This window comes from Equus asinus, chromosome 3 (assembly GCF_041296235.1).
Source record: "Equus asinus isolate D_3611 breed Donkey chromosome 3, EquAss-T2T_v2, whole genome shotgun sequence".
In the NCBI taxonomy this organism is placed as follows: Eukaryota; Metazoa; Chordata; class Mammalia; order Perissodactyla; family Equidae; genus Equus; species Equus asinus.
In genome coordinates, this window is record NC_091792.1 from 28,040,539 (window position 1) to 28,054,256 (window position 13,718).

General features: G+C 36.2%; 1 protein-coding gene across 1 annotated transcript in view; it reads right to left on the reverse strand.

Annotated features, from left to right (window-relative positions):
- SLC7A11 (solute carrier family 7 member 11) overlaps positions 1-13,718 on the reverse strand; it is a 74,817-nt gene that overhangs the window by 44,768 nt on the left and 16,331 nt on the right. The window contains exons 5-6 of the mRNA XM_014850841.3: positions 10,474-10,573; positions 3,544-3,588 (exon numbers count right to left, since the gene is read on the reverse strand). Coding sequence (XP_014706327.1) covers positions 3,544-3,588; positions 10,474-10,573 — 145 coding nt within the window. The remainder of the gene's footprint in view (positions 1-3,543; positions 3,589-10,473; positions 10,574-13,718) is intronic.

Consider the following 13,718-nt stretch of genomic DNA (forward strand, 5'->3'; position numbering starts at 1 on the left):
TATTTTTAAAATTAAGACATTGAATAAATTGCTCAAAACCTTGGATTTGTTTGGTTAATAAATACATAATACAAATTTAAACTTTACTTTCCATTAAGAGGATTCTCTGTGGATTTCTCATAGTCTGATTTTAAAAAATAAATGTGTTGGCTTAGTTTTACACAGAATCCTCCACGCAAATATTGAATGTCTGAGTGCCTAGCATGAAAGAACGAAATGTGTCAGAGGTTTCTTTCCTCAACTTAAGTCTTTGCTGTTACTCATTATCTTGACCTCAAAAATCCAGAGATTTGGACTTTCTCTCTCCTGAGAAGTTCCTTAGTTTAAGATCTTACAATATTATATCAAATTGAAAGTACTCCAGGAATATTTAATAAAGTTTGCAGAATCATAATTCCCAGGAAATGAAAATACTTCATCTAACGTAACCAGTGATAATAACCTTAGTCTAAATCAGTTTTGATAGTCACTTTTAAATTATTATAAAACTCTTATACCTTACATTTTTCCTTTAAAATACAAGTTTACTTTCTCTAAATAAAAAAATTCAATGAAATCGATACACAAGAATGGAGAGATTGTAAAATGCATATTAAGTTTCCATAATGAAAGTTTAGAGAACAGGCTTCAACACAATGTGAAATAATTCACATTTCTTTCAAAAACACTGAAGAAAGATAATTGATTAGGATATTGAAACTAGGAAACACTTAGGTGAATAACATTTTGCTTTGTTCCTAAAATAAGGGTACAACAATAGTAAAAACCAAACAGTTTCAGGGAGATTAAAAAATGACAGTCACTACTCTAAGTACTTTACACACATTGACTAATTACCACAACCCAGTGAGGTAAGTGCTATTACTATTCTCATTTCTTGAGATGAGGAAATTTCTCTGTAAGAAAAAAACACTGAATCCAAACATCACTCTTCTTTAGTATTTGTATATACTGAATCACAGACATTATTAATGTGTGAAACTAAAACCATTAAATTAAGAAACAGAGGGAGAGAGAGAATTCTTGACTGGCATACCACTCTGGTAGAATATATCAGGAATTCAGGTCAGGATAATAATGGTGGAAATAGTTTAAAGATATGATTAATATACACACTATTGTATATATGCAAACAAAAATTTTTGCTTACACTGTTAAATAACATTAAAAGAAAATGTGAACTATATATATAATGTACCCTATAAGGAATGTTATGTTATAGGTCATAGCCACAAACCTACATTTTGCCATTTTTTCATAAGAAATATACTCTGATATTAGATTTTAGTAATTAGTCGCTTTAAAATGTTTTTAGACTAAAAAGAGAGAGTCATAATCCATAGTAATCTCTTCCACACAACGGAAATTCAATAAATATTTTATATAAAATCTAGTAAGAGCCATCTTTCCTGTGTTGCTACCTACACACTAATTATTCTCAAAAACAATTAAAAAGACAGGCCAACCTATTACCTCTGTCATCAATGGCTTTAGAGTCATAAGGTAGCTTATAATTTCATAAGGTAACTAGAAAGAACTAGTTCCTAGAAATGTATAAACTCTACCACAATTCCATTTATAAATAAGACAATATTGTCATAAATTTGCCATATTTCTCAATAAAATATCTTTTCATATGTTTAAATTACACACTGATTTTCATAACCGTTGAATTAGATAATGTGAAAGATCATTTTAACCTCAGTTACTGGTTTGTGTGTTCAAAACTCTGACAACTCTGGGGGCCGGTCCAGTGGCACAGGTTTGGATCCAGGGTGCAGACCTACACACTGCTTGTCAAGCCATGCTGTGGTGGGCATCCCACATATAAAGTAGAGGAAGGTGGGCATTGATGTTAGCTCCGGGCCAGTCTTCCTCAGCAAAAAGAGGAGGATTGGCTAATCTTCCTCAAAAAAAAAAACTCTGACAACTCTTGGTATGTGGCCAGATCTAATCAGTTTACTATCTCCCAATATACTTGATGTCAGAATTTCTTAGTCTATCTTAATTTGAATTGTCAACCCTTAAGCATATTCTCCAACGTCCAGGCTATTTTATACTATTGTACTTGTCGTCCCCTTTCTTGGACGTTTTTCTCCCTTTTTTTCCTCTCTCTCTATCTCTCTATCTCCATTTCTATCTCTATCTCCCTCGCTGTCATATTTACCTAGGGAATAGCTGCTCATCATTTGAGACTCTATATAAACAACATCACCTTAGATAGACTTAAGTATTTCCTCCTTCTCTCTGTTAAACTGAGTAAATAAACTATTATGGTACCAACCACACCATGTTACACATTTGACTCATTGAATAGACAATAGACTCCTGATCACAAAAGTCTTGTTCATCATCTAGGACGTTCATAGCACAATGGTTGAAATATGGTAGATGCACAATAAAAGTCAGGTGAATTAAATAACTTTATAATTCTGTCGATATCTTACACCATACTTCTTAAAATTTCCCTTTTCTGTCCATAGAATGTGTTGTTTTCCTATACAAAGTAAAATGTTTACACACAAATCATAAAAATAATTCATTTTTCTAAGTTAGTCTATTTTAGAAACATATATGTAAATCATCATCAAATCATCTAATCATCAAAAGTATTACCTTAAAACAAAAATTAAAAGCAATCATCTAGCTGCCGAAATTTACAAGTTTCTATAATAACCTAAAGTTATTTCTAGGCTTTCATAGCTAATTATTCATTAATTACATTATTCTCTTTAACTGCATAGTTATGAAAAAACTCATGTAAATTATTAGAAATAATCAACTTTTGGAGTTCGTGTCTCATGGAACACTTGTGGGTAGCTAACAGTCCACGTTAAGTTGTATGTATATGTTTTCATGAGATAGGTTACCAAAAATGCAACTTTATTCTTCTGCTTTCAGATTATCAGATATTCAGTATTAAATGTAGAGTATATAATATAGTTATTTACATGTAATTTATGATAAATCAAATAAATTGTATCTGCTTAAGAGAATGATGATGATGATGATGATGATGATGATAAAGTTGATTAGCTCATGCTGAATTCATTCTTTAGGTCTATTTTTTCAACTATGTAACTTTACAATTTTTTATTGTTGTTAGTTCCAGCAAGTCAACTCTGACTCCTGATGACCCCCGTACAGCAGAGTGGAATGCTGCCTGGTCTTTTTGCAACATCCTCTCATCATCTGACACTCTATCAGGCATCGTTCTGCTGCTATTTAAAGGATTTTTCATGGTCAATTTTTTTGGAAGTTGGTGGCCAGGTCCTTCTTCCTAGTCTGGAACTTCACTCAAACCTGTCCACCATGGGTGACCCTACTGGTATTTGAAATACTAGTGGCATAGCTTTCAGCATCACAGCAACACGCAGCCTCCACAGTATGACAACCGACAGACGGGTGGTATGGTTCCCTGACTGGGAAACAACCCTGGGCCATTGTGGCAAGAGTGCCAAATCTTAACCACTAGACCACCAGGACTGGCTAATTTTACATTTTATGCTTTATAAATATTTCAGAGTAAATGTGATTACTTACTTTTCAGGATTTTCCACTTCTTCAGTAAGAAAGTTGAGATAAAACCTAAAAAGATATAAATGAATTACAAACTATTAATACATTTTGTCCAAAGTTTCAAATTTTAAATATTTAAAATCAAACTCAAAATTATGAAAACTTTGTAAAAAAAATTATAGTAAGATGAAAATCTCCAACAACCAAAAGCTCCTACAAATCATTTTTCTGTTAAACCACATTTATGGAGTTATTTTCTATTTCTTAACATTCTTTTCTTTTTGAGGAAGATTAGCCATGAGCTAAAATCTGCTGCCATCCTCCTCCTTTTTTGGAAATTTGGCCCTGAGCTAACATCCGTGCCCACCTTCCTCTACTTTATCTGTTGGATGCCTGCCACAGCATGGCTTGATGAACGGTGCACAGGTCCGCACCCGGGATCCGAACCGGGGAACCCTGGGCCACCGAAGCAGACCCTGCAAACTTAACCGCTGTGCCACCAGGCCAGCCCCTCTTAACATATTTTTACAAGTGTAACATATGAACAGTAAAGTGTACAGATCTTAATGCATAGCTTGATGAATTTTTACACATTTATATACCTATGTATCCAACGACAAGATCAAGAAATAAAACATTTCTAGCACCCTAGAAGGTTCCCTCATGGCCCTTTCCAGTCAATACTATCCCTCCCACCTTCCTGTAAAGGCAACCACTATTCTGACTTTTATCACCATAGATGAGTTTTGCTTGTTTCATCACAATAGACTAATATTTTCTTGTATAACTATTACACAATATTTATTCTTTGGTGTCTGGCTGGACTTTATGTTTCTGATTCTTATCCAGGTTACTATATGTAGCAATAATTCATTATTCTTTATTGTTTCTTTTCATTGTATGAATGTAACGCTATACATTCTACTATTGATGGACATTTGGATTACTTCTAATTTATAGCTCTTATGAATATAGATACCATAAATAAGCTCATACATGTCCATTTGGGAACCATGCAATCATTTCTCTTGGGCATACACTCAGAATACGATCACTGGATCATAGGGTAGATGTATGTTTACTGCCAAACTATTTTCTACCATTTTTGTGTTCCCACCAGCAATATATGAGATTATCATGTGTCAGTCACTGGGGGAATGAAAGTGGAAAATCCATAGTCTCTCATCAAGGAGCTCATAGTTTATAGAATGGTCTAGAGAATAATATGATACAGGCTGGGAAACAATGCTGGAGCACGCACAGGGCACCAGGGGAACCAGGGGTGAGGTCTAACCCAGGCTGGCAGAGGCACCACCCAAATTGAGTCTTTAAAATGCTTAATACTTAGCCTTGGTGAAGTGGTGTAAGGACTTTCCAGACTAAGTATAGACCATGAGCACGGGGGTGTGGGAGAGTGGTTACGCACAGGGGTAGGAGCAACAGTTTAGCATTCTGCAGCACAAGCTGTGGCAGGGGCAGTGAGAAGAGAATTTTACTACAAGATGGCCTTTGGCTTCTGGGAGTCCAGATTTTAGTCATGGTGACAGGTCAATCGAAACTTATAGGGCAACAGAAGTATGACAATAACATTTCCCAGTTTTAGGGAACTGGCTTTCTAGATATAAACACAGAGGGCAAATAGGAACCAAAAATGGGATAAAAGTTAATAAATTCTCAGTTCACATTTCTTCCTCTCAATTCACTGTTTTCCAATATGCATTCCATCCGAATAGTCTCAAGTCACGAGACTATGAAGTTGCTATTACTCTTTTTTGTATATTTAGGCAGCTAATTTTAGAAACACTGTTAGTCATTACACCGTAAGTTGATAACTAAAGAGCAGAACATTTTGAATATTTCCCAAATCCTGAACACTTTCTGGGTCGCTTACATGACAAGAAGCATTCTAGGCACACAATATTTCACTTTCAATTTCCATAGGATTACAAATATTACCCTAAAGTCATGGCCCTAGAAAAATTCAGATTCCTTTCCTTTCCTTTGTGACTCTACTTATCCCGCCCAGGAATACTTAACCCCTTGCACTGTTGATTTCTTTCTCTAATCTAAAGGGACTGCTGGATACCCTTATAGTTCCCTCTCAAGGTTCCAAGATGTAAGATTGAGTCAGACTCCAATCTCAAATAAGCACACATAGACAACTGGGTGGTAAAGACGGGAAAACGCAGGGATCATGATGGGGGAGAGCTAACCGTACGAAGACAACGCCCTTTCTAACTCTTCACTTTATAGGCTTAGGAAATTTCCACAAAATAAAAAAATCATATTTTCCATATACTCTTTTCTCTTATTATTCCTTACAAGGTAAAATAGCCATTATGTAGGTACAGAGAAACACAAGTCTATAGGTACAAATTCTCTATAATCCAAACCAAACGGCTGGAATATTAGCCCATCAGCCTTTAATATACCTTAGGTATCTCATAACTTACAAAACAAAGATGAGAAAACCTGTCTTATTCCATCTTTATAAAAACCTCATCTAAATTCATAAATAGGCAGTTGGTCTTTATGGTTGTTATAAACAGGACAACTGGCCCAAAATGGAGTTGCCAAAATGCTAAGCCACCCACCAAACTGAAACTTAATTATAGTTTCGGCTCTCCCAGAAATGGAATCTTAAACCAATCAGGAATCGCCTGATCACTGCTAGTTAGGTAATCTGCCTACTAGACTCCTGCCATCCCCTAAATGAAAGTAGCCTTGCCATACCTGCTTTTTTGCCTAGTATAACTTCTTTGTTCCCAGTCCCTTCTGCCTATGAAAGTCTTTCATTTTGTACAGCCCCTCAGGGCTACTTTCTAGTGGATGCTGCCTGAGTTAAATCAATTTTTGCTTAAATAAACTCTGGAAAATTTTGATATGCCTCAGTTTACCTTTTAACAAGGTTAAGGCGTCTAATATTTTAAAAACTATGCTTTAAGTAGAAACATTTGAACAGTCAAAAGAACAGGAACAATAAAGGTGATCTAAAAAGTTAGCAACAAAAGATTTTTTTTTAATGACTAGAAGGTAAGTTTCTAAACATAGAGGTTGTAGTTACACCAGGAAGGCAAGCAACAATCAATACTTATATCTAGAATATTCACTTTTAGGGATTTGATGTGTTTGTTATAAGCCTGAGGCAATGAGAAGTACATGAAGAAAATGCAAAAAAAGCCAAAACACAAAACCAACCCTCCACCCCTACCCCACTCTGCCAAAAAACAAAAACAACAAACAAAACACACACACTAAGAAATATTTCCAGCCTTCTCATGTCAAAAATAGCCTGTTCCTTCTTAACAGTTGTTTTAGAAACTGGTGTTTTCCAACAATGTTAAAGCAAGAAAGGAAATATTTATGAAAAAGAACACAATTTCAAATATTTGCCATAGCTCTAGGGAAAAGGAAAGGGCTTGGGGCGGGGTGGGAGGTGGGAAGGAGAAAGCTTCTTATTTTGGTCCAAACATTCACATCCTGTGGGAAATAGATCTTTATGCTCTCCCAGTCTTCAGCAATGAGTCCAGAACTTCCTCATGGCTTTACATCTTCTCAAGGTGTCTAGAGAACGCTCACAAGATCTATTGTTCAGCTTTTCCATGATTGTGTATAAAAGACATCCCAAAGCTGGCAATGCATTCCAGTACCCAACTATGTGAATTATTTTAAAAAGAAGCTTATTCTTCAGATTAGATTTGACGCAATGGTACAAAATAACCCCAGCTTTAGAAAAACTAAATCCACTGAGGATAGGATTTAAAAGGGAGAAAAAAGACACCAAGAAACTATTTTCTATCACACAATTAAAAAAAAAACCCCACCAAGCAATATTTAACTTTGGATCTGGATATGGGACTGAAATTGGTTGAGTTCCCCCGGGCCACAAAGGAGACTAGCAGACGTATTTCTCTGAATGCAGACATTGGCAGTAATATTAAAGTTGTTCTGACCCAACTCTGTGACCTGGCCTGGGTTAATGATTTCTTTCCTTCTAATCATGCTTGTGTGAAGGAGTTCTCATCATTCTAAAAAGGTTCTGCACTCCTTATAGCCAAAAGCCTACCCTATTCAGATTCAAGGTTTGGCAGGGTCTTTTTCCTATTCAACATGAATGAGTTGAATTGCCAACAGGGCAAGGCCTCCAGGACAACAATGTCTTGCTGCTTTTACTTACACCCCAGGTGGTTAGGTTCTGACGACAATAGCTGCTCTGTCTTACTTACTTGCTATGTCCCCCACACTTTTTTTTTGCATCAAACATTGTCACAGCAGCAGCACAGGGAGTGGAGGTTCATTTACAGTGGCCCATTTATAATTCCACAACCCAGTCTTGTAATTATATCATGAAGGACAGAGAAAGGTCAGAGAGGCAGGCCCACATTTGGAAAGAGAATAAATACCCCTTCTCTGTGGGAACTCTTTTAGTCTCCATCTTGCTCCATTTACATCCAGATACTAACCTTTCCTTGGGAACTCCAAACCAAGAGACTATTTCTTCTAAACACAGCTTCCTTTTTCTTAAACTGATTGCCATTGATTAACAATCAGATTATATCTACCTATCCACAAAGCAGCATGCAGGTAGCATAACAACCTGTTATGGAAACATAGTTACTTATCTGTCCCCTGCATAAGCCACTTGTATCAGATAACATTCCATTTAAAATCCTGGTCTTAATTTCTGATACTATGATTGAACCCTCAAGCATAAGAAAATCAATAGTCTCCTTTCTTTAAAACAGGGAGTGGACGTGAGGATTATTGGGTAGAAGTGTAAATGAATGTTCATGTAAACCTCATTTACTCTGTAAACAGAGTGTTGAAGTAAATTTCTAGACCCACGATGGAGCCACTCAATCTGCAAATGCCAAGCCAACTCTGGGCTCTAGACTTATTTCCCCATTCCTTATTCATTTTCCATTTTTTTCTCCCTTGTTCTTTATTCTTTATCCTATAAAAGCTTCCTTTCTTCTGCTCCATTTTGCAGTTCTCTGGATTCTTGAGAGTAAAGACTTCCCGCTTCATGAAGTATTAATTATGGCTTGTCTCACCTAAATTGTTATTTATAATCATTTTAAGAAGAGTAACACTTTGGATTCAGCATCAATAAAACTTAATGTTAAGATAATAGGATAACTCAAAATGAAAAGAATCTTTATACATAGGGAAATCTATCAGCCCTCAAAAGCCTCCAGAAGTGGAGAAGATTTCCTCTCCATAAAGCAGGTGACCTGAATATTCAGTGCTGGCAGTGGGGGAGTGAGTTGGGTAGAAGAATATTTTAAGATTCCGTGGGAACAGATGCATGGTACTCCCAGGCAAAAGAAACTTCATTCAATAGAATTAATCAAATCTCCCTTGTGACTATCTCCACATTCCAAATTCCTGATTGAATATTCCGTGCTCCCAACACTTGGCTCTAGCTGAAAGCTTTTGCCACCTCCCCACTTTGCTCTGGCATCTCCCGGAGACCCTCCCAGTAGCTTGGCTGCTGCCCGAGGCCTCTAGAGCTCTGATCCAGGCTGAGTAGCCCTAGAACAGTTTATTCTGCTACTAACTCTGTGATCACAACTCTGTACTTTCCTCACATCACATTGTCTTTTGGACAAAAAAAAACAAGACTTCAAAACTACTGAGTGATTCAAGACTAATTCCTATACACAATGGTTATAAAAATATTCCGGGAATATACAAATATTTTACACTAGACTCCTTAGACCTACAAATTTTTAAAGACCTTCAAACATATTCTGCTTCAAAAGCCGTGCTAAAATTTTCAGTTCCTGTACTCTCCTCATTCCCCTCTAATGCTATATGTTCATAATTCAATGAGATTAATAGAGTAAATAGTTCATTTATTTTGAAATATATCTTTATATTTCATGCATTAGCTGGAAGATAAGATCCTAAAAACGAAAGAAACAAAAGGAAATTATATTTGTGTTTGAAATGCATTTACATAATTTTTGAGCTAGTGTCATTTTCTGACATTATTCTTAGGCTCATAGAACATCCTCACAGCTAAAGCTATGAAACTATTAGCTCCATAAATAATAAAAAAGAAATCTTGCTACTACTTACTTCAAAACAGTGAAATTTAATTTTACTACAATGATTTTTATATTTAAATAATACTTTTCTACCCAATGGGCTTTCCTGAAACAGTCACTTCAACTAAATCTTACTAGATCAATAAAATTTAATTAGGAAAAAATCCCACTCTTATCCATGATTATTGTTATTCAGGTTCCTGAAGAAAACGAGGCATGAATACAGCGTTCCAATACTTCAACCAGAACAGTACCAGACTTGGACATGCATCAAAAGAAATGTACCCATGGCATAGTGATTGTAATCATCTTTACCACATATTTGTTTTCAAATGTTGAGGAAATTTTAAGGAATGTGTAAGGTCCTTTCAAATGTAACAGATTACTCATACACCGATTTCACTATCTTAGTTTCTCCTTCTCTGCCTTTAGAGTACCATTTTACCTCCTGGGAACATCTTACTTATTTCTACCTCTGAATTATTTCTTTCTCATGGCAAGGTGGAGAAAAATCAATTAATCACTATTTGTAAACACCCTTGGAGCTTCAGCTGAAAGGCCTTTTGACAATCAAAGTATTAATCTTTAATTTCTCAAGGCACTGTTATGTCCTTACTGATACATACTTAAAAGTGACTTGTTCTGGTTCTTAAGGCCCAGCATTTGTTTGCTAAATCTAGGAGTGGCCTTCACTGGGAACCTCAGTTACGTTTGTGTTAAGTCCTGTGCACAGTAATTGGCCTGGGGGAGGGAGGCACACTGTCTTCCTCATTTCAAGTAAAGTTTATCACACTGGATCATGGCTTTTCACATTCGCCTAGCACCTTGCTTAGCACTTGATCAAAACACTTGAAGGAATTTATGAACCATCAAACCACTAAATCTAGAGATATCAACTTACCAGCCAGCATATGCATACATTCCATAATAGAAAGCCAGTGGCAATCCCATAATATTTGCATCTCTTCCTGAAAAGGCATCTTTAAAGTGTTGTGTTTGCCCTGCAATGAGCATAGAAAGATTTTAGGACTTTTCAATCTTTAACCATAAACATGAGGGGGGGAGGGAAGGGGATGAATTATAGTTTCAGGTGTAGATTTCTTTCTCTCAGCTCATTACCAACTTAAACTATCAATACTGTATCCATTCTAGAGAAGAAGTCCCAAAAACAGATCGATCATCACTGACACTACTTCACATTTCTCTCTAAATAAAAATCACAGCAAAGAGGAACATGGCATTTAAAAAGCATCCCTTATTTAAGCATGCCTCTACTCTTAACAGAGTTTGACCATGAAAGACTAAAGGGTCTTCTGTAAATTATAGTTTTTAGGAGTGTGACAGAATTTTTTTAAGATGATATAATGCTTGGGAAGAAATATCCAAGGGTCTATTCTCAATGAGGCGGTGGTGAGAAACCCAAAACTACTCTCTCATATCATTTATCTTTCTGCTTTTCCCTTATAGTTCATTAGATACCAAAAGGAGTTGGAAAACCCTGTGGACCAAATCTATGCTCCCCTGTCCCCCCTCCTACGCCAAGCTTCTTTTCTAAACAGAGTTTTATTGGAGCACAGTCTGGCCCACTTTTTTACATATTACTAATTTTTTGTTTTTTAAAGATTGGCACCTGAGATAACATCAGTTGCCAATATTCTTTTCTTCTTCTTCTTCCTCTTCTTCTTCTTCTTCTTCTCCCAAAGTCCCCCAGTACATAGTTATATATTCTAGTTGTAGGTCTTTCTGGCTCTGCTATGTGGGACGGCGCCTCAGCATGGCTTGATGAGCGGTGCTAGTTCCGTGCCCAGGTTCTGAACTGGCAAAACCCTAGGCCACTGAAGAGGAGTGCGTGAATTTAACCACTTGGCCACGGGACCAGCCCCAGTATTCTGACTTATACTATGATTGGATGGCTGATTTCACCCTACAGCAGCAGAGTTGGGTAGTGGTAACAGAGACCACATGGCAGGCAAACTTGAAAATATTTACTATCTGGCCCTTTACATAGTCTGCTACTCTGTCCTAGAGAATGGCATGGTTTCCTCCTAGAAACACCAAAAGAAATTATACCGAACACTAAAATAAATAGATTTTAACGAATTTTGCAACATGTGGATTGAACACTTTTATTCATCACATTTTTCTCTACTTTGTGAATCATAATGGGCTTTTTCTTGTATATAATTTGAATAATTTAAAAAACTAGAAATTCAGATTTACTTCAGTCAGCCAATATTCAAAGTTAAGCATAAAAATGTCTCTATTTCCCAAAGAAAACAGAAAATGAGATTATCCAAATGGGAAATGTGACTTTGTTTCAAAATTTCTCTTCACAGAAGTGAATAAAAGGGAGTTGGGAGGTAGATGATGTACGTAAGACCCTCTCTTCACTCCTATCTCCATTTTGCTTGGGTTGCCATATCAATAAAATATGTGTGAGTTTTGAGACTAAAAATGGAGAATGTTGAGTTATACACTAAATGATTTTTCCCTCAAAGCGTCCAATACCCAAATATAGCTCATTTTTTAAAATGATACTGAACTCAGAAGTGCCTGCTTTACTGAAACATTTCTGTGTCCACATAGACGGGAAATATAAATACTGGAACTCAGATAAAAACATTCATTGAATATTCTTTTATCATGATCTGTGGTCCCCTTGGCCTTACGGACACTATTCCTAAAAGTGTGGCGCTGAATGATCAATAAGAGAAAACAAACTTTGTAAAGATCAGATCCCAAGCAGCGATCCCAAAAAGAGCCATTTTGAGAGTATTACAGAAACGAGCTGTTTCTAAACTTCAGGAATATTTTGGCTGCATACTAGAGGTCTCAGGAAGATGAAAGTCATGATATTCAAAGGAAAGTTTAACAAATCTTTGTAAGTGAAGACAGAACACACAACTATTTTCAGGATCTGATTAGAGTAGAAACAAATACACAACGTGTATTAGTAAAATTTTTCTCTTCCTGGAGTTTCAAATTAATGGGAAAAACATGTGATTAAGTTTGAGATAAAAAAAGTCTCCATTTTATAGTAATAAATATACCCTTTATGAATGCTCTCCAAATATTAAAATTTACTGCAGACTCTGGTACTACTCTCAGGGTATTTCTCTGTTAGGTGAAATATATAAGAAAGCCTGGTCACATTAAGTACTGATATTATAAGTTTTAATTAAAGAATCATTCTATTGTAAGTGCCAAAAGAACGTCCAAAAGCTCTATCATGACTCTGCTTTCATAGAATTTGCAATACAGTAACCTTTGGCAACTTCACCTCACCTCACCTCACACACACATATAAATAAGTGGTAGACACTGACTGCAGTCTTACATTACACCAAAAAGAAAAAAGAAAGAAAAAAATCTTAGTTTTAAAGGATAGTATATCATCTTTTGCAAACTAAACTAGAATAAAGTGTGTCAATGACCCTGAGTTTCGACACTTTCCAAAAATGGAAGAAACTCCTTACAGAAGACTAAAGAGTTAGTCCAGGGGAAAAAAAAAAAAAAAGCACTAACAAAACAGACTTTTTTCCCTACATTTCTAATGGATCACATAAAACAAGAGCAGGCCAGCTCCGGAGAGGCCAAGATGAACCAGAAGAGCGAGTGCACGTCTTCTCTTCAATGTAAGGTATAGCGTTAAGAAGCCTTATTGTGGTTATTCTGAGTTGGCTGAGGCTGCTGGATTTGATGCAAACATTTAGCCAGGAGAGCTCTATCTCCCACTAGGCTTATTAAATGGCCAGCAGCAGCTCCTGTTCCCCAGCTGCAGAGTGACTGATCTCTTGATGTTTGTTATTGTTTAATGCCTCTACTATCAGCCATGATTTTGCTGAATTTTGGCATTTCCTTTCGCCTTGTGTAATTCTTCTCCTGCAACTTCATTAAATTTCTCTATAAATTCTCTTTCTTGGAACAGACAGTATCAATGTAAACATTAAATACTTCACATGCCCAAGTTATATGTCACTTCTTGACAATTTTGTCTCACTTTCCTATTTATTTCCTACTATCATGCCCATTGCTAATTACATAATTCACCTCAACCTCCTTCTCTTCCAACAGTTTTCACTAAATCCAAACAAGTACCTTCTTTGCTAAAACAACTGAAACTCCAAATGACATCGCCTCCTCAAC